Below are 27,739 nucleotides of genomic sequence, written 5' to 3' on the forward strand. Positions count from 1 at the left end.
TGAAAAAACAGGTACTTTTATTAATTTCTACAGAGCCAATATACGTACCTCCACATATTTCTTCTGTTTCATCATCTACGCATTCTCTATCGTCACACTCACAAAATTTACCATACACAAGTCCACTTCCATCTGAATTATCACACTTACACCTGCCACAGTGACATGTACCTAAACCATGAAAACAAAAAAGACTATTTGTTACATGCATATAAAATTATAATTAATGAATTTTTATACCATCTCTTTTAAGAGAGTAGATAATCCAAATCGATTTAATATTTCAATTAGACATTTCTGTGGGCATGGTGAGGTAAAGTGCATGCTACTCTTTCTTGAGGTTACTGTAGCATGGCAATTATATTTTACATCACACAACTATTATTATTGACCTCTAATGGTTTAATGAATGCAAATTTGACCTCTTCAAGTGCAGAGCTACTTTACACATAGCCATCCAACCACTGCATGAAGGTCTTCTGATCACACCTGGGTCTGAAGTGAAATAAAGCAGGAAATTCTAAGCTTTGGGAGGGAAACAACCTTGCTTATCTTCCTCACCAGTATTTATTCAATGCTTTGCACAATGTTTGAACATACTATTTATATAATTAATATTTGCAGGAATAATTTATTATCAAACGCATAAATAAAAGTCATACGTGCCCCTGATAATTTCCCCTCCTCAGCATTAACTTATACTGATACACATGTCCTTACAATAATGGGACCAGAGTGGATTTCCTTAGGCATGGATTGCTGGGACCTCACCAGATTCTCAGGGGACCTGAGAATTAGAGAGGCATGCTAGTCACCTGGTCTACCACGAGCCACATACTCATCCAAGTCTGAAGATTCTACCACATCCCCCAAAAGTAATTTCACCAACATTAATATTGCACTCAAATAATATTGACAGGTAGAATGCCCACTTGAGAAATTCCCTTTTTAATGCATCTATTTTGAGTTTTAATGCTCATCACAGCCATCAACATGTATCAACCGAGACTTGATCACTCACAAGAAACCACCCTGGACTCTGAAAATCCAACAGGGATCAAGTCAGACATAACCCTCCTCTCAGAGTTTTATATGAGCAAAAACCAATGTGATAAAATAAATACAGAAGTGCAAAGTGTTGCAGAAGCACACAGCAAGGGAATTTAACTGAGACCAGGAGGTCAAAGTCAGAGTCCCTGAGGAAGTAGCTGAGAACTAAAAGCCAGGTGAAAAAGCATAGCTAACAGAAGTGAGATGGCAAAGAGGCTCACTTCCAGCACGAGACAATAGCACAGGCTCTGCAATAAAAAAGGAGGTGAAGAGAAAACATCACATGGGATTGAGGTATACAGAACAGCGTGAAAAGTGGCATGAAATTCATAAAGCAACCTGAGGTGCAGTTCATGGAAGTCTTACAGGTCATGTTAAAGATTTCCAGCTTTAATACAAAAACAATTGGAAGACACAGAAGCGAGGGAGTCCTGTGACCACGTATGAATTTTAACCAGATTACTCTGGTTGTCATGTAACAAAAACTAAATGAAGCAAGAGCATAAGAATGCATGAACTAAAACGAGGCAGAAGTGGACACAAAGAAATAAGTTAAAGGGCTGTTAGATTTATCTGAAGGAAAGAAGACAGTGGCTAGATACATGATGTGGTAAGTTTAGAAAGGACCAAATGCATTCGGAGATATTTTTAGGAGAAAGAGTAGAGGGCATTTGGTGACTGACTGTAAAGGGCAAAGGATGGTAAGGAACCAAAGATGCTGTTTATAATTTGGTTTGAATTACTAGATATTGGCAAATCCATATGTGATGTATTAGAAACAGCATGAACTTGTGAGTAAGGTAGAGCTGTAGCTCAATTCTGAGTTTTAATCTTCATGAGCTATGCATTTTTAAAGGCATTGCTTTCATTTCTAATTCCCAGATTCCATATCTGCAAATAATCTCTGCTTCATAGAACTGCTGCCAATACCAAGTGATGAATATGTACCCAGTCATGTTTCTAGAAGCACTGCTGAACCTAGTGCATAGTAGGATTTGAGAAAATTCCAGGTTCTTCCTCTTCTCCCATTAAGATACAGAGTATATTCGTCATACTTCAAAACATTTTCTCCAGAAAATATATTTATGGACGCTGACAATATCCTTGTTTTCATATCCTCTGTATGATTCTGTTACCCATATCACTTGTAACTCACTATTATTTATACAATTTTCTCTCATAGTTACATATAAATGGTGATTTTGCCGAATTTATTTTTCTACCTTGCAAATACTCATGTGAATTTTCCTGCTATTAAGCTTCATTTTATTACATTTTTCCCTAAAAGCTATCTCAATTCATAAAAGTAATTTGAAATCTAATGCTATAATTTATGCTATTGCTTCATCTAGTTTTTATTCTCTAATTATCACCCTCCTTTTTCAGTTTCACATTTATTCATTCTGTCTCTCAACCACCCACATATCCAGCCATTAAGCTTTCTTTTTATCTATCTTTTATCTATCTATTATGCTATTGGCAAGGAACTAGGTGCTATAGAAAATAATGAGATGCTTAAAATTAAGTAAATCATAGACCAGGAAGAAAGAGATACCCTATTAATACATTTCGTATAGCATTTGCCACAAGTCTATTGCAAAAGCCTTTGTGTCATATGTTTTCTTGTTTTATAAATACAAATATAAACCCATATAAATATTATACATGTAACCATATATAATATGGGTCTCTCATATACAATATGAGACAGGAAGTCACTTGGTTAGGGTTGTGCATGGGGAAGTTTTTCAGGAAAGATGGGAACGAACAGCCTCTGTCTCTAAATTCTATGACTCCTCACTGAAGTCCCCCATAGGCAGCTTCCTCTCATCCACACGTCAGAACCATTCCTGGCTGATGTGGGAAGTTTACAACAGCTCAGAGACTTCCTGTCTCACCCATAAAACAGAATTCACAACTGAGCCTCCAAGACATGGCATATGGACACCCAGGCAAAAACTCCAGACTCCTGTGCTCATGTTATGACACACATCTTCTCTCTCGTGGTTGCCAGTTATTTCAGCCTCTAGGATTGGTCTTCTGCCTTACACTAGATTATTTTAGCCCCTGTTTCTCATAGTGCCCAATAGAGCTGACTCTCTCTAGGATGACTGACCAGACATGTACAGCAGCCCACACCCCTGTGCAGTGGTGCTGGGGCCTCACCCTGCTCTGCACACTAGACCTCCCTTCTAGTTTTCCCAGAAAGTAAGCCTCTGGAACACTTTGGTTCCCAGTTCTGTCTCATCCTGCCCTTCAGTCTCATTCCCCAATCCATTTAACTCTTCTTCCCCTTCTGCTCCAAACTACTTGAGAAAACCACACTGTGATATGAAAGGGAAAGATTAGTAGAGAGACTTCATAGGCTAATGCAATTTGGGGGAAGTGGTCCTGAACTTGGATGGTGGAAATGGGTATTAAAAGAAAGACAGGGAGAATGAGATTGCCAAAGTAAACATGAAAGGCTTAGATATTTAGACAAGAATAAATGAGACAGAAGAGATTAAATGCAACACTGAATACAAATGTATCTTTTGGCCAATTGCATTTCTGGTAATTTGCCTTGAATATACACCTCCAAAAATATAAAAATATATGTACACTAGATCATTCTGCGCAGTATTATTTACAATCCAAAATATTGGCAACTGTCTAAATGCTCAAGCATAAGAGCTCAATTGAATAAATTACATTGCATACATAGAATCCAGTCTTATGCTTTTGAAAAAATAACCAGAAGGATTTCTATGAACTGATTTGGAAAGAATTCCAGGAGATTATATTGAGTGGTAAAAGCAGAGTGCAAAAGAACACATGGAAAGCACAACCATTGCACGGGAAAAAAATGGGAAACAATAACAAAAATATTTCTATTTATCTTCACACAAAAAGAAATACATGCACAGAGAAGAAAGAAAGCGATAAAGTTGGTTATCTATAAGGTGAGGGTAAGCAGGGTGCAAGGTTTGACGAACAGTGATGATTCTCTGAGTATGCTTTTCTGCATAGCTTTGACTTTTAGAAGCAAGTTAGTGTACTACACATTATAAAATATGTTAATACAGATGGGAAGGGATTATAAAACCTAAAATTGAAAGTGATCTGAAATAAATAAGCTAACTTGTATTTCAAACTAGTGTTGTAACCACACGAAAAGAGAAGAAAATAAAATAAGTCTGAATAACTTATAACACAGCATTCGACTACATACCCCAATCTTGGGCATGATTGAGGTACACTGAGTGGGGGGAAGTGGAAAGGGTTGGACTGCAAATCCTAATCTCTTCTGGTAGATTTTCTTGGTTTAGTGGTGTGTCTGCAGCACTTCTAGAAGTAAGTAGAGATGTAGTATAGGATTCAGCAAATAAGTATGTTGGAGGTATTGGGAAACAGGGTTCTCCTTTTGAAAATGGGACATGCAAACATGGAATGGAGAAAACAAGAAGTAATCCTGTGAAGTTGGACTGGAATTAGATGTATTGGTGTAAATTCATGATTTCTAAAATATGCATGTATGTGTACATGCATATCTGTGTGCAGGTATGTGTATATGTATTTGTGTGTATTTGCACTAGTGTATATGCACTAGTGTCAAGATAAATTAAAATGGAGACAAGGCCTAAATAATCCCTGAGCAGACTAAGCGATTGAGGCCCCATAAACAATCCTAACTTTGCCTGATACTCAAAAATAAGTGAAACTTATCTAAGTTACATCTTGTAAATGTCTACATTAAAGAAGAACAGAACTTAAGTTTAACCAATCAGAAGCAACCAACAAACTTATATAACTAGGGACTTTCCAAAAGGATAGACTAAATAAGGCAACCATATAATGTTAGCCAATCAACTATTTTCTTTGCTTTCTTTTCTGTTCACCCTATAAAAGCCTCCCACTTGCATTCCCTCAATGAAGCTCCTGAACCACTTCTGATTTGGAGCTGCCTGATTCACGAATCATTGTTTGCTCAGATAAAATAAAAATTGTATTATGATTCAATCTACCTTTTTGACACAAGCCTGTTTGCAGAAAGGGCCAAGAAGCAAATACACTCCAGTGGAAATGAGCATCCCTAGTGCTCACAATTTTTATTCAAATACCATTTTCACTAAAAGGAATCAGGGCTATTTGGATAAGTGGCTGATTCCAAAGGTGTGGTGAAGCAGGTCCAATACGACCCTGCAATGTGTTATTATGCCAACAAGTAAAGAATTGCAAAAACAAAACAAAAACAAAAAAACAAGGGAGGCATGTCACAAAAACACAAAAGCTAGCCTGATGGGCTCTAATACCTAATCTGGAAAATTCTGTGCACCAGAGTAATTATGTACAAAATGAATAACAAATTACTGAAATAATAAGAATTGTGCTTCTAGACTGATAATAAGTCACTAAGTAAATGAAATATCAAATAACTGGTAAGTGAGAGAGGATTCCTGTTTGTGATAGAATGCTGAGTACCAACTAGCCCCTTTGGAGAGAATGTTACAGTTCTTAAATCATCATTTTCCAGTCATCATTGTCAATACTGCATCAGGTCATTGTCATCAGTGGATGATAAATCTAGGGTAATTTTAGTGAGGAATGTGATACATGTATGCTTTTGAAGTGTTTCCTCATAGAATGCACATTTGTGAAGAGGGTAAGTTAGAAATAACACAGTTGAGACACCAGCCAACACCTTGACCATGTCATCAAAACTGACACCATCACTATGAGCAGATGGACATCATGTGCTTCCATATGAAACATTTTGAGAACATGAAACCATTTCTCCAGTGTTTTACCTCAGAATGTGTATGATGAATCTAATCATGGGAGACATAAGACAAATCCAAGATAAGTACATTTTTCTTTTAATAAAATGGGGACAACTTTCTTCAGAAGTTTCAATGCTCCAAAGGCAAAGTCTGTGGAAATGGCCCAGCTTAAAGAAGACTAAAGAGAGATATAAATATAATATTTTCAATAGACTGAATCCTGCAAGGAGAGAAAAATGCTATAGAGGACACTATTGGGTCACTTGACTAAACCAGATTATGAATAAAGGTATTGCATCCATGCTTAAAAAATGAGAGAGTACAGATGTCCTAGAAATGCATTTATATTTTATTGAATATGTTTTATCATCCACCGAAACACTTCTGTATGTTTTCTCCTTTAAGATATGTTAATGTGGTGAATTACATGTTTAGATTCCTTAATATTAAACATCTTTAGAATCCTAGACTACGGCGTTTGATTATAATGTTCTTTAAAAATTAAAACCCTAAATTTGATTTACAAACAACAAATAAATAAATCTGAAATTACATTTCAAACCCAAAACAGAATTCAGGTCTTGTTTCTGAAATAAATTTGAAAAGAATTTTTTCAAGGTGAAAGACGCTATGGGGCGTGTGTGTGTGTGTGTGTGTGTGTGCGCGCGCATGTGTGTTTTGGAGGGGTGAGTGTCATGAATTGGAAGTAGAGAAATCCTACTAAGAAGAAAGAAAGACTGAAGTGCTAGAGAAATATGATGAGAACATCATGAACACAGAAAGGGACCTAACTGCTAAGACCATTTGTCATGACCCCTGACGGATCCACTCACACCTCGCTTTGGATATGGTCCTGATTCCTATCAGCAGAACACCTTTACTGAGTTCAGTCTAAAACACACAATCTGAAATCAGACTGTGGGGAATTCTCAGCTCTGGTTAGAGATGGGCCCTACCGACAATGTGAGCTTCAGGAGGAAAGGTACTCATTCGTGAAGTCAAATCCTGACCTTTAGCATTTAGAGCAATGGGTCGCACACTCGATCTATATTAAAATCACCCCGAGAGCTTTAAAAAAACCACCAAAGTCAAGGCCAGACACCAAAGCACTTGAAACAGAACCTCTGGTGTACTACATGAGAACTGATGGTTTATTCCTTTCCCCTTGGAATGCTGATGTTCAACCACGGTTGAGAAAACTGATTTTGAGGTTTCACCTGCCCAAATGTAAAATAGTATTTAATTTAGGTAACACTCGCTAAATACCATTGAAACCTAAACTGCAACTCTTTTATATGATTTTGCTAATCAATTTTAATAGCATCTCTATAATTTTGTAAAAAATATTTTCGAATAACTTCTATAAAACAAAAAATATTTTGATCAAACAAAATCTTTCTGAGACTATATCCTTCAAAGGGCTTTATAACCAGTATATCTGAAACTTCTATCAGACTTAAAGTATTTGGTTCTATTTTGCGAAGGTAAAAATTCAAAGCACCCTTGATCTGTAACAGAAAATAATTAAGTCGGTTTATATAAATCCCTTTTAACAGATATAATCTGGTATTCAATATCATGGCTCACAATTGACATAAAATGTTGTTGGGGTGTTGTTTCCAGTGAATATCCTGCTAGAAGGAGGCATTTGGAACAGCTGGAAAGTATCAAACTTGCCTGTCTCAGCAAGATGGCATTTTTGCTATTGATTTATCTGAATTTCACTTCTAAAAAACATACTCAAAAGCAGACTCACTCAGAGATTCGACATTTCTCCATGCCCACATATTTCCATTAAAAACAAAATTTGATTATTTCACTTAAGCATTTTCACAGGGTATACTTCTTACCTGCATTAGAGCAGATGATGTCTTGTGAATTCTTGCACATTTGGTTACTTTTCTTCTTTGTCAAGTCACAGTGAGTTGGGTACTGGCAAGCATCCCCATACCATCCCTGGTCACACTTGCACTTGCCACAGTCACACTTACCATGGCCTGAGGATTGAACAACATCTAGTCAGACTCAAATTGTTTTCCAAAGATAACCATTACTGTAACACACACTCTTAACGGTGACATTGACTTGGGACTGAGTTATAATAAATTGAAACTCACGTATATCACAGTGGCTGAGAGGTAATGCTATTATATAAAATGCAATGGAATGTGAAAATTTTATTTCAATAATCAACTGATAAATGATTGTGAAAACATTAATTTATGAAGACACTAGGATAATACATTAAAAAACCTAATAAATCACATGGTCAGAAAATTCAGCACTGAAAAAACATTCTATCCAGCATCTCAGTATTTAAGAGACAAAAGTCCAATGAAAAAATACTTCTACTTAACTGTATTTTACGTAACACATTAAACCACAAACCTTGAATGAAGACTCTTACATGAAACTCTACTAAACCAAACACTGGCCTTACAGTTACTCGAATTAAGCATGTAATGAAATTTATGGATATATTATATACCAACTTCAGTAATATGGTCATAAAATATGTATATATTTTGTTTCATATTCATCCACCTCCACAGAAATTTCTCAGTCTTTAATGTTCTCAATGGTCATTTTGCTTTAATGCATGTTGTTTTCATTGTTGTGATCAGTAACGTTATTAAGTCCTGCTTGATGAAGCCTACTAGTTTTTATTGATTGCACATTAGTCTGACAGAAGTACAAAACATGTGCAGTACTTAGCCCTTGTCCTCAAAGAACTTACAAACTTCAAAGTCAAGGCTAATATACAAAGCTGATGTGATTTCAGCCAGAAGTGATTGTCACCTCGAGTTAAGTTGAGCGATATAGTCTATGACCTATAGACATAAGAGTAGAGACTTTATGGATTTCCTTGACGGTTAACTGGCCCTTGAAAGTTGAACAGATTTTGAATGAGTTACAGGAAGAGTATACATACATTACTCAAGACAATACTACTATGTCTAAATGTCTAAAATTCACAGGCCACATGAAGTCATTGATCCGATTCAACGTGGTAGCTGAAATCCAAGGGATAAGGTCCAGATGGTTGGTCAGTATGAATGGCTTGAAAGCTGCCTATCTGGGCATGTTCGGCAGAGCCTGAATCTGTGATTGGCTGTGACTTTAAAACTGCTCTTTATGGTGGCCCAGTCCATGTAAATGTTCCTATTTCTGTTGCATTTATAAAATTATTCTATTTTATAAACAAAACCTTGCAAGTATCTTAATTGAAATTCATTCTATTTGGCACACATTACTTCGTCAAATTGATGGCATCATTGTGCATTCCTACCTGGCCCTACAAGATATTGTCAATCTTGGCCAACTTATCATTTATAAGCAAAAGTGATCTCTCCTGTCAACCACCTGGACTATTTATAAAACATTAAGCCAAATTCCTGCAGTGGCTAAGGCTCTTTGATAAACCAACTATCTTGGAAACTGTGTTGACTCTTTAATAACATTAGTGTATTAGGTTGAACCATATGGAATTGCCACTTTCATAAGTTGAATATCAGCTGTTTCTTAAGGTTCCACACCAATAAACAGTCTTTATATAAACATTAAAGAAAATAGAAATGATTTAGAAGATAAAGTATTATGGTAGCAATAATTTGGTGAATCAAGAATGAAAGACTACTTAATGTGATTTTTTAAATTTTATATTGAATAGGACATCTTAGATCCTAAAGTATACACAATAGAGATGGGAAATAATTGTGGGTCAAAGGTAACATCTTTTAAAGGTTAGAAGGTTAAAATAGAAAGATGGGGAAAATAAACAAAATGTATACAAGATAGGGAGAGATACATCCCTTCCAAACTGACCCAGTGAAGCATCAATAGAAGCAATATTCTAAGTAGCTTATCCCGTGAAGTGAGTTCATGGAGGCTCAGTTTCATGAAACTCTCTTCACAGAAGATTCTAGAGTAAAATAAACACGGAAAAGAGCCTGCTATCTTCTGTTTTAATGTGTCATGATATACATCAGCACACTAATGAGCCTCATATGTCCTATCATGAAAAATATTTTTAATTTTTTTTACCTTAGAATTTGCAAAACTTTGGCTAGGAGGCCCCATTTTCTCAAACCCATATTAGCATCTTAGGCACATGCTTAAACTAACACTGTGTCAGACACTGTGATGTGTTTTCAGCTTCTTCCTTAGCATCTGTTTGGAGGCAAAGATGACAGCTAATGTCAGACAGGGCCATCTGCCTTTACATTCTTTCTAAACCTTATGCCCAGTAAGGGTTCCATGATTCATTTTCTTCCATTTAGGAAAACTCATTGAATAGGAATTGATTTCTGACTGTCAAGAATTATCAAATAGCCTGTGTAACCTTGTTAAAGATAGATATATATTTAAAAAATAGTACTCAGACTATTTTTTACAATTTTTCCTAAGGTTAGTAAGAGCTTTACCAGACCTTGAGGGATTAGGTTGCTATATTATTGTGGCAAGGTAATCTACGTTACAGTGTTAATAATATGGCTTCAAAAAAAATCTCATTTTTCAAAATAATTTATTTGTTATGTGTTAGTTTCCTGAATCTTCCATAACAAAGCACCACAAACTCGGTGGCTTAAAAAAACAGAAATTTATTCTCTCACAGTGATGAAGGCTGGAACCTGAAATCAGGTTGGTTAGTTCTGGAGGACCTGAGGGAGAAATTGTTCCATGCTTCTCTCCTGGTTGTTAGTAGTTGCTGGTAATCTTGGGCATTACCTGGCTTATGGCAGTGTAACTCTGCTCTGATGATACTGCATATCCTTTCATATGCTTATTTGCAATACATCTATCTTCTTTTGCCCATTTTTGTATTGAAATTTGAGTCATTTTTTATATATGAATATATAACATATATAATTACATATACATATGTACACATACACATATACCTATATTTCTATATATGTGTTTATAAATTTATATATACATGTATATGTATGTTTATCCTGGATGCAAGTTCATTGTCATATATATGTATATATAAAAAACATATATATGTATATCAACATATATATACACACATATATGCACATATATATCCAGGATACATATGTGTATACACACATAAATTGTTATATATACATTTATGTATGGATATATATGTATACAAATTGTGTATATATATATATGTACATATATCCTGGATAGAAGTTCATTGTCACAAATGTAATTTGCAAATATTCTCTCCCAATTTGTGACTTGCCTTTTGTTCTATTAACAGTATCTTTTGAAGAGTAAAAGGTTTTGATCTTAATCCAATTTATCAAGTTTTTTCTTTAATAGTTGTTTTTGTGGTATCTACCTGAAAAACCTTTGCCTAACTCCAGGCTTATTCTTCTGCTACAACCTCAGTCTTGATTACTGTGATTTATAGTAAGTACGGAAATCAAGTATTCTGAGAACTCCAACTCTGTTCTTTTTAAAAATTATTTTGGCTTTTGTAGTACCTTTGATTTTCTATATAAATTCTAGAATCAGTATGTTGACATCAGCAAAAAAGCTTGCACAGATTTTGATAGGGATTGCATTGAATCTATAGATAAAAGTAGACAGAATTGCCAGTCTTAACAATATTTAGTCTGTGAATACAGTGAAATACATTGGTTGAGTTTTTAATGTTGTACCAGACTTGCATCTTGAGACATACCTCATTTGGTTTTTAAGTATTGTATTTTATGTATTTATATATTGGATTCCATTTACTAATATTCTATTAAAGATTTGGTGGTCTATGTTCATAAATCACACTGGCAAGTAGTTTTGTTTGTTGTAAGGTCTTTGCCTACTTTTAGGATAAGGAAAATGTTGCCCTAATGAAGTGATTTGAAATGTATTCTCTAATCTCCTAGTTTTTGGAAGAGGTAGTATAGAATTAGCATTATTTTATCCTTAAGGGTTTGGTAGAATTTGCTAGTAAAATCATGGGAGCCTAGAATATTCCTTTTTACAAATGTTTAACTATGATTCACTTTGCTTGACCAATATTGGGCTATTCAAGTTGTCTATTTCTTTTTAATTGATTTTGGCAGATTGTGTCTTTCAAGAACTTGGCCCATTTCATTTAAGTTCCTGAACTTAACAGGCATAGACCGGCTGATATCATAAGCTTTCTATCTTTTTAACATGCATAATGTTGGATATTATGTATGCTATTTCATGCTGATGCTGGTAGTATTCGTATGTCTTATATGTTTCTTCATCAGTCTGCTTAAAAATAAATCAATTTTATTGTTATTTTCAAATAATCAGCTTTTGGTTTTGTTGACTTTCTTTATTGTTTTCTCTTTTCAGTTTCACTAATTTTTTCTCTAATCTTTATTATTTTCTTCCTTCTCCTGTATTTGGATTTAATAAGGTCTTTTTTCTATTTTCTAGGGTAGAAGTATAAATTAATTTTAAACACTTATTCTGTTCTAACAAACATTTAATTCTGTAAATTTTTCTCTAAGTACTATGTTAGCTGCAATCCACAAATTTTGATATATTTTATTTTCATTCAGTTAAATATTTTATTTATAAATTATTTTATTTTCATTCATTAAAATATTTTTAATATCCCTTGAGATTTCCTATTGACCTACGGGTTATGTAGCAGTGTGTTGTTTAAATTTTTTTCAGATCTATTTCTGTAATTTCTAGTTTAATCACATTATTACACGATCATACAGTTTCTTTTAAATCGCTGAAGGCTTCTATTATGACCCAGAAGATGATCTATCTTGTCCAATTTTCCTTATGCATTTTAAAATAATGTATCTTCTGCTGTTCTATAAATGTCAATTTGGTCAAGCTGGTAATCGTTTTGTTCAGGTTTTCTATATCCTCACTAATTTTCTATCTATTTGTTATGTCCACTGTGATAAAGGAGTATTGACATTGACTACAATTGTGGATTTTTTCCCCTTTCAGTCTGTCGTTTTTAAAATTTATGTATTTTGAAATGCTTTATGTGCATATATATTTAGCATTTTTAAACTTAGGATATAATTACTTTTTCTTTGTGTAATATCTGTCTTTATCCTTGGTATTATTTCTTGTCCTAAAGCCTACTTTGTCTAATATCAGTAAAGTTGATCTAGTTTTCATTTGACGGGTGTTTGCATAGAATACCTTTCCCATTCATTTATACTTAACCTGTCAATGTCTTATCTTTAAAGTGGTTTCTTATAGATTAGTCATGTCTCAGTTTTTATACAATCTGACAATCTCTATCTTTTAACTGGTTAATTTAAAGAGGTCACATTTAACATGATTTTTTTACATTGCTGGATATAAATCTACCAACTTTCCAAGCAATTTTCATTAGCTTTATCAGTTCTTGTTTTTGCCTCTTTTTTCTGCTTTCTGTTGTGTTTATTGAGGATTATTTTTTATTCTATTTCCTCTACTATTTGTATACTTTGATTTTTAGTGGTTGTCCTATTGTATACATTACATATGTTTAATCAACCAGAGTTTACATTCAAATAATATTGTACCACTTTACATGTAATTTAAGGAACTTAAAACATGAAATTCCCAGCTCTTTCCTCTCATTCTTTGTGCCATTTTACTTATGCATAAACACACACACGTTTCCTATAGACACACAATCTACTGTCATTAATTTTGTTTTAAACAGTCAGTTATTTTAGAGCAACTAAAATAAAACTATAATGCTATTATACTTTAATTTATTCCATTTCCATTGCTCTTCTTTCTTTGTGTAGATTCAAATTTGTCAAGTATCACATTCCTTTTGTCTAAAGAACTTCCTTTACATTTATTTAGGGTAGGTCTGCTGTAATAAATAGCCTCATAAAAATCCTTAATTGTTTTCATGTTTGGAATATACTTTTTGCTGGATATAGAATTCAATGCTAACATCTAGTTCTTTCAGGCCTTCAAATACATCACTCCATTTTCCCCAAGCTTGCATCGTTTCTGACAAGAAGTCCCCTGTCATTAGTATCTTTGTTCCTCTGCATATAATGTTTCTTTTTCTGTAACTGCCTGTAAGAGTTTGTTTGTTTTTGTGTTTGGTAATTTGAAAATGATAAGTCCACCTCTTTGTTTTTGTGTGATATGTATTCTTTGTTATTTTTCTATGTCAAGGTTTCATTTATTTATGTTCCTGTTTCCTTCCCATAGCTGCCATGGATACTCACAAGTGCTCTAAGAGCAAGAAGATTTATTACCCTTCCCCCAACAGTCAAAGATTTTGTTTTATAGAGGAAATAGGTAGCAAATGTCTGGATAGTTTCATGACCATCCTGGAGGAGTTGCTCCTCTCTTCCTTGAGTTTCCCACTTCCTGGATCTGTTTTCAAAAGCATCCTCCAGTCCTTTCTGTGAGAGCTCAGTGGGATTTATAGATACAAATCTGAAGAGGGTGTGGACTCTCTCAAATTCTGCAGCACCCAGGGGCTTCATGCTCATTCACAAGGGCACGTTTGGCCACTAACAACTTTCCCACCACCCTTCTCAGTGCCTAATTGTGTCTACCCAGCTAAGCCCGAGCTCATTTCTCTCTCTCCCTTCATCTGCCTATCTATCTCCAGATTTTGGGCCAGTTGCTTTTCCTGTGACTTCAGATCTTGGATGAATTCAGAAACACATGGGGATTTTTAATTGTCCCACTTTTCTTCAATGTAAGAATGGGAATCACACTTTGTAACTTTCTACATCCCTAAGTGGAAACCAGAATCTTACAGCCACTTTGCAAATAAGTTCATTAAGGATAAAGAATAACTAGAGCTCACATCCCCAACACCTGTGATACTATACAGCCCTGCATTTACATGTATATTGGAAATAATCAATTATAGCTCAGAGCTTGTAAATACAAAAAAAAAAAGATAAGTTGAGTTACTTGGATTTGTCTTTTTAACCACTGGAATGTTTATTTGTTTTCACATTTTAAAACAGCATACAGAGGGATGTAATGTGTAACTTTTGATGTAGGTGTAAATTTTTGTTCATGTATAAATGATTTAACTTAATTTTATAGTATCTTTTAAAAGTAAATGTATTATTCTACACACATTGTAATGTGTTTTAAGACTAAAAACAAATTTTAAAAATTTGATTGTTAATTATCTTTTCACGATTACTACTGGCAACAATTTTATCACATAGAGAAGGACAGATATTAAAAATTTATTCTCTCTGTGCATCAAATAAGCTAGGTGTACCATACAGCCTCATGATAACCTTGAAATAGAGGTATTTTAATTTGAACACTTAGTTGACTCTGCCAGCTAAAATCCATTTGCTTTGTTCAAATATGTAAATTCCCAAAACCTGTTTTGTGTCCTATTTTCCAGGGTATTCAAATATGCTCAGTTTATAATAGATAAACTCAATTTTTCTCTAGTCATTTTTGAGCCACCATAGATTCCTAAGCCTTCTCTAGTAATAAGAAACAAAGAAACTATATCACATTCTAAGACAAAATTGTGAAATAATTATTTATCTGATATTACAATTATTTCATGATTTGAGATAGAAACTTCACCATTTTTAAGACAGGGCACCAGTCCCTGGCTTGCTTCTCAAGCTGAGGAAAAAAAAAAAAAAGTTCCTTAGATATTTCTGCTTTTCATTCCTGAGAACACTTTCATGTGGACAATGGAAGAATACAGAAGGTTCCACTGCCTCGAAATTAAAAGGTCTCTACTCTTGTCCTGCCTGGACACTAACTAGCTATGTAATCTTGACAGGAAAATAAAAAAGAAGAGAAGAAAAGGAAACTAATAATTACTGGCTTCCAATACTACGATGAGTACTTTATGCAAGCTAGTCTGATTTTCATAATGAGCCAATAAGATGAGCTTTGCTTTTCCATTCTACAAGTGAGAAGACTGAGCAGAGTTTAAGTAGTTTGGTTTGGCTCAAGTTCACATAGCTGGTAAGCTCAAAAGCTACATTTTTCCCATGATAGCCAACATTATCTGTTTAGTTCTGGAATTTAGCAATGGACTTGAAAGGAAGCTTTTGCTCTAGGAAGAGTGGTGCTAGCAAAACCTATGGATTGGTTGTTTGATAGCACTGGTTTTATTTTTACTGCTTCCTTTGAAACACACATGCTTAGAACTGGATTATTCCTAATGCTTGGTGAAAGAACTATAACAGTAAAGTTATTGAACTTCACCATTTAAAACTGAATAATGCTAAAACTGGTACATAAAATAATTCAGAAACTAGTCATGAAATTTTTCTTGAGCTACCTCACTGTGCTCATGTGCAAAATTAAGAGATTGGATTGAATAGCCCCAAGATTCCCTTCATCTTGAAAATCCCATACTATACCCTCAATTATTTTCTTTTTCTCATAACAAAGTAGTATTTTCAAATTGGGCACTTAACCTATTAAAACAAAGGGGTGACAGACATCAATTTATTGTGATCAGATCTTGTTTGCTACTAAAATCAATGATAACACAGTTAAAATTCTATGTGTCATTCAAAGTATCCACTAAAATATTGCAGATAATCAAGACATGCTTATTGCTAAGGTGCATTTGCATTCATACTACTAAAACTGGGGGCTTTAAATATTAGAATTCTAATAACCTGTGACTGAAGAAGCTGAAATTACAGTACAGCAAAATACAGTATTTTGGCTGAACTTAGAAAATTGTATAAAGTCAAACATATATTCACGTGTATCAAATTCATGAAAGTTATATAAACACACACACACAAATACAAATACACAAACACTAGTTTGGGATTCAGGAAACCTCTAGGTGTTAGTACAGATGATGTCACTGCTAGCTCTGTGGACTTCAGCCAGTTGGTTAATCTTTTAATGTTTCTGGTCCCAATATTTTTGTCTGGTAAATTAAAAATGTATACGAGATCAGAATTTCTTGAGAGGGGCAAGGCATGTCCCTTTAAGAGGGTATCTGAATTTTTTCTTCCTCTGTCCTATTCCATCCACATAAATCCCAAAAACTTGGTGACGCTTTCCCTACCAGAGAATCCATGATAATAAAAGAGAGTATGGCATATCTCAGGTGTCCCGAGAAGGGAAGGAGAGAAAGGGAAGACCATTAGATTTGATGACAGACATTCTCTGTTCTCTTTGTCACCTTCTAGCTTTCAGTTCTAAGACTCTATTTGTCAGAAATCTTTTTAAGAAGTTTTAGATTCGGGGGCACCTGTGCACGTTTGTTACATGGGTAGATTGCCTGATGGTGGGGACTGAGCTTCTGGTGCACCCATCATCCAAATAATGAGCATTATATCCAAAAGATCACCTTTCAACCTCCACCTCCTCCCTCCCTCCCCCTTTTTGGAGTCCCCAGTGTCTATTACGTCAATCTTTATGTCCCTGTGTACCCATTAGTTAGCTCATTCTCTTATAAGTGAGAACATGCAATATCTGGCTTTCTGCTGTATCAGAAATCTTGAAAGATTCCTCCACCTCTTTTGCAATAAAAACAATCCTCACTTTAGTTTCTTCCTTGGTCTTTTGCCTTCTTGTTGGGCTTTTTTTTTTTTTTCTTCTTCTTAAGACAGAGTTCGTGGCGCTATCTCATCTCACTGCAACCTTCGCCTCCCGGGTTCAAGCAATTCTCCTGCCTTAGTCTCGCGAGTAGCTAGGACTACAGGAGTGCACCACCATGCCTGGCTAATTTTTGTATTTTTAGTAGAAACGGGGTTTCACCATTTTAGCTAGGATGGTCACAATCTCCTGACCTCATGATCCGCCCACCTCGGCCTCCCAACGTGCTGGGATTACAGGCGTGAGCCACCGCGCCCAGCCCCTTGTGGGGCATTTTATTTAAGAGAGTCTGTTAGCATCAGATACACCAAATGACAGAAGCCTCTCAAGCCGGAGAACTTAACATCTACCAATATTTATTGGTCAATGCAAGTGCACTTGATAATCAAACAGGAATACAAGACTCTTGAAATGGTGTATCCAGAATAGGATACCCGAGATAAGTGAAATCTCCCCAGTTTTACTGAAAAAGAAAAATGCAGCTTCACAAGTCACTCTTACTTCCTCCCTCACTGTAGAGGGAGGAAACTATGTCACATCTAGAATTCTAAGAAAAGATCATGAAAGAATTCTTTATCTGATATTATAATTATTCCATGGTTTGAGATAGAAACTTGACCATTTTTAATACAGAGGCACAAGGAATCTGGCTAAATGAAGAAATACATGCACATTTATGTGTGCATATATGTGTCTATGTATTCACATATGTATGTAAGTATATGCACAGGAGATCAGCAAGGCTATAAACTTTATCTTTTAAATGGTGACTCAAAGTAAAAGCATTGCATAATGAGATGATATTTAACATTCCTCCCAATGTTGAAAATGTTTTTCAGAACTCTTTGAATGTGCATCTTTGATAACCATTAATAATATTCTTCATCTGACAGTGCTGCTGCGTTCTTCATCCTAAGTTCCACTGGATACCTAAGGAACAATCTCTGCTCACAGCCTTATTCCCCATTCCCCAGCAGGAGCCGTGCATCAGCATGGCACCGCTCTGTCTGTCCCATGAGGAGGGATAGGCAGGGCTGTGGAGTGCAGGCTCCAGGGACAGACTGCTTGACTCAGATTCTGCTTGCATGACTTGCTCACTATGTAACTTTAGGCAACTATTGAATCCATCATACGAGTTTGCTAAGAACTGCCATAACAAAGTCCCACAAATTGAGTAACTCCAGACAACAGAAGTGTTTTGTCTCATATTTCTTGAGACTAGAAGTCCCAAACCAGGTGTGAACAGGACCAGGGTCTCTTGAGACTCTGAGTAGAATCCTGCGTTGCCTTATTTTGGCTTCTTGCAGTGACCTACATTTCTTGGAGTTCCTCAGCTCGCAGTTGAATCGCTCCGATCTTTGCCTCTCCAATCATTCCAATTACATGGCCTTCTCCAGTCATGTCTCTGTATGTCTCTTCTTTTTTTTTTTTTTTTTTTTTTTTGAGACGGAATTTCCTTCTTGTTGCCCAGGCTGGAGTGCAATGGCTCAGCCTCCCGACTAGCTGGGATTACAGGCATGTGCCACCACCCCTGGCTAATTTTGTATTTTTAGTAGAGACAGGGTTTCTCCATGTTGGTCAGGCTGGTCTCGAACTCCTGACCTCAGGTGATCCGCCTGCCTCGGCCTCCCAAAGTGCTGGGATTACAGGTGTGAGCCACCGTGCCCGGCCTCTTTTCTTCTTCTTATAAGGATACCAGCCATATTGGATTAAGGGCCCACTCTACTCCAGTATGATCTCAACTTAATAAATTATCTCTGCAAGGCCCAATTTCCAAGTAAGATCACATCCTGAGGTACTGGGTGTTAGAACTTCAACACATCTTTTGGGCAGACACAATTCAACTCATAACACCTCTCATGATCTCTGCTTCTTCCTATGTGAAAAAGGAGCTAATAATAGCACCTCTCTCAGAGAGCTGTTAAATGAGTCAGTACCCACAAAGCACTTAGAACACTACTTATCAATAAAATGATAGCTATTACTATCCACACTGAAAGTGTTTGGAGAGCAGGTTGTCCTAACACAACTGTCCTGACCATCACAACCCTAAACTTAAATAAAGCAGTACTTTTGCAGAATGAAATAAGGGACATTAAGTGCACATTGTGAGTCTGAGTCCTTCTCTCATATAGCACACAAAAATCCCTGATCAAATACTAATAGTGCATCTGGGTTACAGAGATATGAAATTTTCCTGGAGAATGTCCATAAAACAAACAGACAAATTACTAAGAGATGAATTCAAAATCAACTGGAGCCAGATAAGAATTTTAAAGACTTTAAAGGGCTAACCAATGTTTTATCTATATAAAAACATACACACACACATAAAACACTGAAATACATGCACATATATTTTCTTGTGTGTATTGTCAGTATATTATTTCAAGGTTCCTAAATGCCACCCCTTCCCATATCCATATTATACCTTGACATCAGCTGCCTTTGGAAAAGCAACAGAAACATAACCAATAGCAAAAATTCATTTTTCTGTGTTTTCATCTTTAGAGCAAAGGTCCTGCTACAAACTGGTGGTTTCTGAAATGTAGGGCCCTCACTGAGGGAGTTAAAAAAATATATTTGGTATACAAGAAGAAAACACTGGAATTAATACTTATCCTTATTTTGTTTTATCTTTAAAATGTTTATTTTGCACATTTTATGTGCACAACATGTTGACGTAAAATATGCCTATATAAATTATAAATGAATATGCATATATGTATAAATTTCACTTCTGATGTGTAAGCAAAAATGTTTTGAATTGAGGTAAGCATAGATTTGCAAAGCTGTAGGAAAAATTCTATTTTTTAAGCTGGGTGATGAACACACAATATTAATATTGCTGTTTTTTATACTTTAGGATATTTCACTCAAAATTTTAAAAGGAAAAAACATATGTTACAAACAGTCTTTTCTATAAGCAATAATATTAAAGATGTTGTTTAACAATGATAGTTTTTTGGGATTTCAATGATATCAAGAGATGTTACAACTCATAGTATCCTGACATATTCGCAAGTCACTGCCTGGGGAAGACAGAGTAATACTAATCTTTGCAAGCCGAGGGGCTGTGAAGAGCCAATAGAATGTAACCACTGACTATTTAAATGAAAAGGACACTATTATTCAGAAAAATGTTACACTAGTATGAGAAATGTATAGAAAAGCTATGAATTGCGTGGCACTCCACAAAAAGGCCCTGTCCCCTGCCCCACCCCAGGAGGGGTGGAGTACAGACAAGGGAAAGACAGAGCCTGTGGTCCAATCTGCACATCCCTGCAGAGGATTTGCAAATTTTCTCTGAATCATCTCAGGACAATTTCAACAGAATAAACTTGTGGCTGTTGAGGCCACAGGTGCCTGACCTAGGCCACCAAGTGTCCCACAGACCCAGCATGACTCAGGAGAACAACCATAATTGCTTCAAAAGGAAGGTTGCTGTCTGAAGAGGGCCTATGGTGAGAACAAGTAGATGGGCCCACAAGGACTGCCAACCACTGACCACATGGGAAATAGAGATGTCATCGTGTAAGACAGTAACTAGAGAAATGATACATAAGCAGGGACCAGGTAACAGTGGCAAAGCCCTGTGAGCTGGGAGCAGTTTACTCCCAAGGATTATTGTCTTGACTCCAGGGAAAACCCACATTGATTGAGAGCAACCTGAATGGAATTTAATAACATTCTGTTATCAGCGGACTGAGAGCTGTTATGGGCTAAGTTGTGTCCCCCTACAATTCATATTTTGAAAACTTTAACCCTAGTATCACAGAATGTGACCTTATTTGGAAATAGGGTGGTTGTAGATAGAATTAGTTGAGATCACACTGGATTAGGTGGGCCCTTAATATGATATGACTGATATTCTTATAAAAAGGGGAAACCTTGGCCGGGCACAGTGGCTCACGCCTGTAATCCCAGAACTTTGGGAGACCAAGACAGGAGGATCACCTGAGGTTGGGAATTAGAGACCAGCCTGACCAACATGGAGAAACCCTGTCTCTACTAAAAATACAAAAGTAGCCAGGTGTGGTGGTGCACGCCTGTAATTCCAGCTACTTGGGAGGTTGAGGCAGTAGAACCGCTTGAACCCAGGAGGCGGAGGTTGCAGTGAGCCGAGGTAGCACCATTGGACTTCTGCCTGGGTAATGAGAGAAACGCTGTTTGAAAAAAGGGGGGGAAATCTGGACACAGCAGCAGGCACACAGAGAATGCCTTGTGAAGATGAAAGCAGGGATCGGGGTGATGTGTCTACAAGCCAAGGGTCATCAGCTGCCAGAAGCTCCCAAGGGAGCATGGAACAGAGCCTCTCTCACAACCCTCAGGAGGAACCAAGCCTGCCAACACTTTGATCTCAGCCTTCTGGTCTCCAGAACAGTGTGTCAAAAAAATGTCTGTAATTCAAAACCATCCCATTTGTGGCACTTTGTTATAGTAGCCCCTGCAAACCAAGGCAGAAACTCAACATACAGTCTTCAAAAATTATAGGAAAATGAAGATATATCATTTTGCATTTCTGAGTTTACAGTTTCAAAAAGTAATTGCCACACATTGACATATTCAATGCATTTTAATCTATATGCTTAAGAGGTGACCTCATAAATGAGGGTTGAAATTTATATGAATCTTGGCAGAAATAATTAAATCTGAATATTGTACCTGGCATACCCAGGGCCATCCTGAAAACTACATCGGAAGGCAAAAACTTCTGAACCAAAGTATGTATTTCTCCTTGCTAAAGTGTGTCTAAAGGCAGTAGGGAAAAAAAGCAATAGAAATCTCCCATATAATGAAACACAGCTGAGGCAATCACTAAGTAACAGGCCAAATGCCTCTCTATGACTTTTCTTTCTAATTCTACTTGGGATTCCTCCATTCCCCAAAGTTTGTTGTCTAAAAAACAAGACCACTTTCTTTGTCTGAAAAAAAATGTCAGTCCTCTCCTATTAACAACCCTGCATCACTACATTCCAGTGGGCTGTGTAAAGAATCCCCCACACAAAGCTTACAGATTATGCCTGAGGAGTAGATGTTTCATAGGCAGAGAGAACATTTTTACTGCTCCTTCAAATAAATTTGTGACATGGCTAAAACAAAGATTACCAATAATCACCTTATGCTCTACAAATGTTATGATCACTCAATTCTTTGGAATGTTATTTTCTCCTCGCCCAGCTGGAAAGGAGAAGAGGAAAAGATTGCAATAATTTATTTTTCTTTCCTTCTCAGTTCAAAATTAACAAACGTTTATATTTTGAGATAACTTTACTGTAAATCCTCTAATTGCAATGACTTTTCTATTAACTCTAGCTCCCTAGGGAACCGTCACCGTACGCTGTTGTAAGTGGGTAGTTAATAGACGTTATTGACAGTTTGCTTGATCTGACTTAAAACAAGGCAATTATTCTCCTGAAAGCCAATAGAAGGACTTGAAGGCATGAGTTTTCCTACAAAACAAGATCAGCTATCTCAAAAACATCTGCACTTGGCATGGAGACTAAAGTGAGTTCATTGCTATTTATTCTTTAAAACTTCGTAACTCGTGAAATAGCTCGCAAGATTTACAAAGCAATTCATGGACAAGGGAAAAATATTTCAAATGAGTTGTCCCTTTTGATTCTATTTTTAAAAAACACCTAGATCAGTAGACAGAAAAATTAAATTGAGAATAAATCCATAGTCCAAACAATATTTTGCAGGATGTGATACCCTCTCTCTGCTCTGATGCCCCTATCTCATTTCTTGAGGACTATAAACTGGACATAGTTCATTCAACAAGTAGAACTCTCCTAGAAATAATGTATTTTGGTAAAGGGACTGAAAACTCTACTCAGGTGTATAGGTAAGGCAAGCTTGCTACAGTAGCCAGTATGCACAGATGTTTTGAAGCCATTTAAAACCAAGACACTTGGAGATTGAGGAAAGAGCATGACAACAGTGGTAGCAATCACTTCGACAAAAAGGAATATCTTACCATGAAAATATGATCAGTTCAAAGCTCACCACCCCCATCAAGGCTGCCCTCCCTGCTCTTGACCCATGGGCTATATCACCCCCATTCTGAAAGTCTGTCATGATAGATAATCTTCACTTAGTTTTACATTTACAAAATATCTCATTTTTAATCATTCTAGATAATACATCTTGTCTTCCTTTTTGCATTGGCATACCAATATTTACTTTGGAAAATAGCTTTACCAAGTTTATAATGCATAAAATAACATACATATATGTTAATCTTCTGAGTTACAAATCACTTTGACTTGCAAAATGGCATGAAAAACAGAAAACATAAGCATCTCCCTCACTTGTCGAAAAGGAAATTCTTGGTGAACGTCTTTTCATGAGTCCTCCAAATTTTTAGGCAATCTCTCAAGTCACTTACCCAGCTCAGGTATCCTGGAGCTGAGGAGCAAGACAGAAATCCCCTCCCTTCCTGAACTTTCTTCCTGATCCATCTTGCTTCCTTTTCTCCAGCCCCTAAGGCCATGTCTAGGTCCATTCCTTTCAAAGAGCCTTGACTTCTTTGCCTTCTGGTTCTTTGGGTCCAGAATTCCTCTCTCTTCTCTATTTCAACCTCAGTTTCATTTTTGATACCTCCCCTTAAACCATAAAATTAAGCAGTGTCTCCTGTTCTTTACAAAATATAATCAATACTATACTAGGCAAAGGTAGGTTTCATTCCAAGTCTCACCTTTTATTTATAATCAGATTTCATTCGCACCATCCTACTGACATTTCTCTAAGATAAACTAATACACTTTTTACTGCTTGGTTCAATTGCCTGTTAGATCCTTACCTCATTGGTTGCTTCTTTGTCTTTTGACAACTTCTCCTTTTTCTCCTACCCTCCCCGTCCTAATCTGTATCCTCACCCCTCTCCATCATGCCTACATGATGACAGGGCATCAGCAAAATCCATACACCCCAATGGATCCAAGAAACGATGAAGCAAATAAAAGAACAAGACTGGAACACGTATTCTGCAGAAAGTTAATTAAACCTAAAGATATTCTTCACATGACTGAATCACACTAAGTTTTAAGTAGGCTTGAACTAAGTTATGTTTTATTAAGTTTTGTTCTATTTTTTTTCCTGGCATTCAGTGAGCACTTGGAAAATAGGAAGAAAGCTCATGAGAAACATCAGAGAAAATAGAAAGGAATTAAAAGAAATATTTTCTTTGCATATTGAAGATAAAGAATGTGAAGTTTCATCTTCCACAAACACACACTTTACCAGTTTTCTTAAATTTGGTACTCTACCATACATACTGTTCTGAACCTTGATTTATTTTTCCACCTAAAAAATACCTTGGAGAACTTTTGTTGAGACCTGTGAAGGCGGACGGAGATTAGATTTCACCTTACTTTCAGACTAACAAATCAGCCTGCCACAGTTTCATGGATCCTGGCAGAAGACGTGAGACTCTTGAATCAGCATCAAGGGGCTTTATAACAGCAAGAGCTGTAACTGGAATATCAATTTGAGATAATTACCGAGCTTTACTTCCCAAGGGGTAACACAATGAGAACCAAGTGGTGTTTGAACATGCAGTTGGTTGTGTTCCAGGAGAGGAACCCTCAGGATAGGGGGTCCTGACTCTTTCACAGTGGGCAGTAAGCATTCCTGACCTTTGCCCCAGAAGGAGACAGTGGTTTATTATATTAGGCTATAAATACACTTTTTTTCTCCAGAGGAAGGCACCATGTCTGTCTTCTCACGCTGTTCTCTGAACAAACAGCCATGAAAAGATAGTCTGGAACAAAATTAGTCAGGGCCTATGTTGACAAAAACATGCAAACACAAGAGTCCCATGGAGAATTTTCTCTCAATATCTAAACATATCTATATTCCAGCTCACAGGAAACCAATTATTCTTTTGAATAAATGCATAATTTGTGACTGTACGTAGTATATAGCCATAATCAGTTAGCAGTCCTTTATTAATGTACATTTAACTAGTTTTTGACCATTTACCACTACAAATTATATCATCATAAATATTCTTCCTTACACGAGCATCTTTGTTCAGAAGTATGAATAGACCTCTGGGATCAATTATTATATGTGGAATTTACCGATAAAAGCATATGTATAACAACACATTGTTAATAGATATGGCCAGATTTGTTTTCAAAGTTATATTAAATATATTTTCACCAACAGTGTGTAAGAATACACTTACCAACACATAATAAAAAAATTACCAAATAACTTGTGTCAATCTTGGCATTAAACATTATACTGGATATTTTCATGGACATGTGTCAACTGTGAATAAGATTCAAAATCTTCTCATTGGTTTACAAATCGTTTTGCTATATAAACAAAATCTTTTAAAATGTTATTAGAAGTTCTTATATATTTGGCTTATTTTCTATTGAGTCTTGAACATTTTCATTATTTTTATGGGCATTCAATTTTGTATGTTGTTTTCAGCCTTTTACTTCCATCATGTTGCAGCTATTTTCAGTTTATTTTGATCTTTTGACTTTCAATAAATGGCATTTTCCATAAAATGTTAATATGTATTGCTTTAAAATTATTTATGAATTCTAAGTTTTGTGACATATATAAAGTTGCTTACACTCCTAAATCATATGATCAAATTCTCTTATGCTTTCTTCTTGAAAGTTTGGTTTTATGCATATATCTGGAATTTTATAGTGCAAAAGTATGGTTACTATCCATATTTATTTTTTCCATATGGCTAGACAGGTTTTTGAAGGACCATTAATGAACAACTTATTTCTTTCTCATTTATTTAAAATGTCACCTTTGTTAAATACTACATTCCTGAATATTTATCTTTTTCTCAACTCTATAATCTTATGTTGATGTCTGCCGATCTCAATGTATGCATGAATTCATGTGTGACTGCCAGACTTTTAAATGTTCAAGTGTAATAATGTATTTTTAAAAATAATTCGTAGGTCTGATGTCCCTTTTGTATTCTTCATTTTAAGCCTTCATCTTTCAACTCAGCTTATTTAATACCAAAAATAAATCTTGGAATTTCTTGGAGAGGATAGTTAATCACATTAAACATGAAGATTAATGTAAGGTAAATTCAGATATACAATAATTTATAATACAGGAACAGTTTGCCAATTTCAATAAATTGTCTACTATACTCTCTTATTACTTCTAAAATCCTTTTGTTTCAGATATTTTGTTTTCTTTTGCTTTAGCTGTATAATAAGATCTTTATCAAGTTATTGGTCATTAAATAGTTAACTTTTTACTTATTTTGTTATTTCCCCTTCTATATATAAAACAATGTTTAAAATAACAGAAATGGATATATGTTTCTTATTCTCCACTTAAATGCACTAAACTTAATGCTGCTTTTTGGGCAGGCTATGATATGTATTCTTTTCGTATATAGAAGATATTCACCCATTTTAGTTTATTGTCATGCATTTAAGGCATAAATTAAGGTAAATTTTATTAAATAGCTTTTCAAGCTCTGTAGAAATGATCACATGATTTTTAAGTAGGTCAATCTATCACTATGGAAAATGATATTAAAAGATACTAAGATTAAGCCAGCCTTCCCTCTTTTGTACTGACACCATTGGTAATAGTATAGTATCCTTAAAAATGCTGTTATTTCTATTTGCTAATACATTATTCAAAGGCGTAGCAATCCAGTGAGTTTGGTATAGAGTTTTGTAACGTCATATTTATCTGGGGATATAGTCAATGTTTTGCAGCCTTGAGGAATAAACTTCAGAAGTTGACCTTCTTTTCTACATTCTAAAAGACTTTAAGAAATAATTAAACTTATTCTTAAAAGTTTTATAACATTTATCTGTGAAACACTTTGTCTTTTTTCAGCACTTGGTGGTGATAGGAATTTTAAACATCTTAAACGGTAACTATGGTTAATAGACCTCTTTAGAGTTTGCTTTATCTCTTTGTATGTGTGTGTATGAATATATATATACAGAAATATATACATATATTTAATGTAAGAAAGCATTTTTTCATTTTCCTTTTAATTGCTGTGGGTGCATAATAGGTATATGTATTTACAGGGTGCATGAGATATTTGATACAGGCATACAACGCATAATAATCATATCAGGGTAAATGGGGACCTATCACCTCAAATATTTATCCTTTCTCTGTATTAAAAACAATCCAATCTTTTAGTTATTTAAAAATGTATAATACTTTATTTTTTACTGTAGGCATCCTTTTGAGCTGTCAAATACTAGATCTTATTCATTCTATGTAATTATATTTTTGTACCCATTAACCATCTCCAGTTCCCTCCCCACTACCCTTCCCAGACATCCATTTCATCTAGGCTTGCTTTAATATTTACATGTATAAAGATTTTTTATTTGCAATACTTTCAGATATTTTTGTATACTTCCAAAGAGGTGTTAAGGAAAAGCTGTCTTTTAAAA

At 35.5% G+C, this 27,739-nt stretch overlaps 1 protein-coding gene across 3 annotated transcripts in view; it reads right to left on the bottom strand.

Moving 5' to 3' along the window:
• The window catches only part of ITGBL1 (integrin subunit beta like 1), a 264,136-nt gene that overhangs the window by 140,509 nt on the left and 95,888 nt on the right, over positions 1 to 27,739 (bottom strand). For all 3 annotated transcript variants that reach the window (XR_001883239.1, XM_017861608.1, XM_017861619.1), the window contains 2 exons: positions 7,661 to 7,807; positions 49 to 171 (listed from right to left, as the gene is read on the bottom strand). Coding sequence is in view for 2 of the 3 variants with exons in the window: in XM_017861608.1 (XP_017717097.1) it covers positions 49 to 171; positions 7,661 to 7,807 (270 nt within the window). In the remaining variant the exon portion in view is untranslated. The remainder of the gene's footprint in view (positions 1 to 48; positions 172 to 7,660; positions 7,808 to 27,739) is intronic.

Source organism: Rhinopithecus bieti, unplaced genomic scaffold (genome assembly GCF_001698545.2).
Source record: "Rhinopithecus bieti isolate Rb0 unplaced genomic scaffold, ASM169854v2 scaffold_2254, whole genome shotgun sequence".
Taxonomy (NCBI): domain Eukaryota; kingdom Metazoa; phylum Chordata; class Mammalia; order Primates; family Cercopithecidae; genus Rhinopithecus; species Rhinopithecus bieti.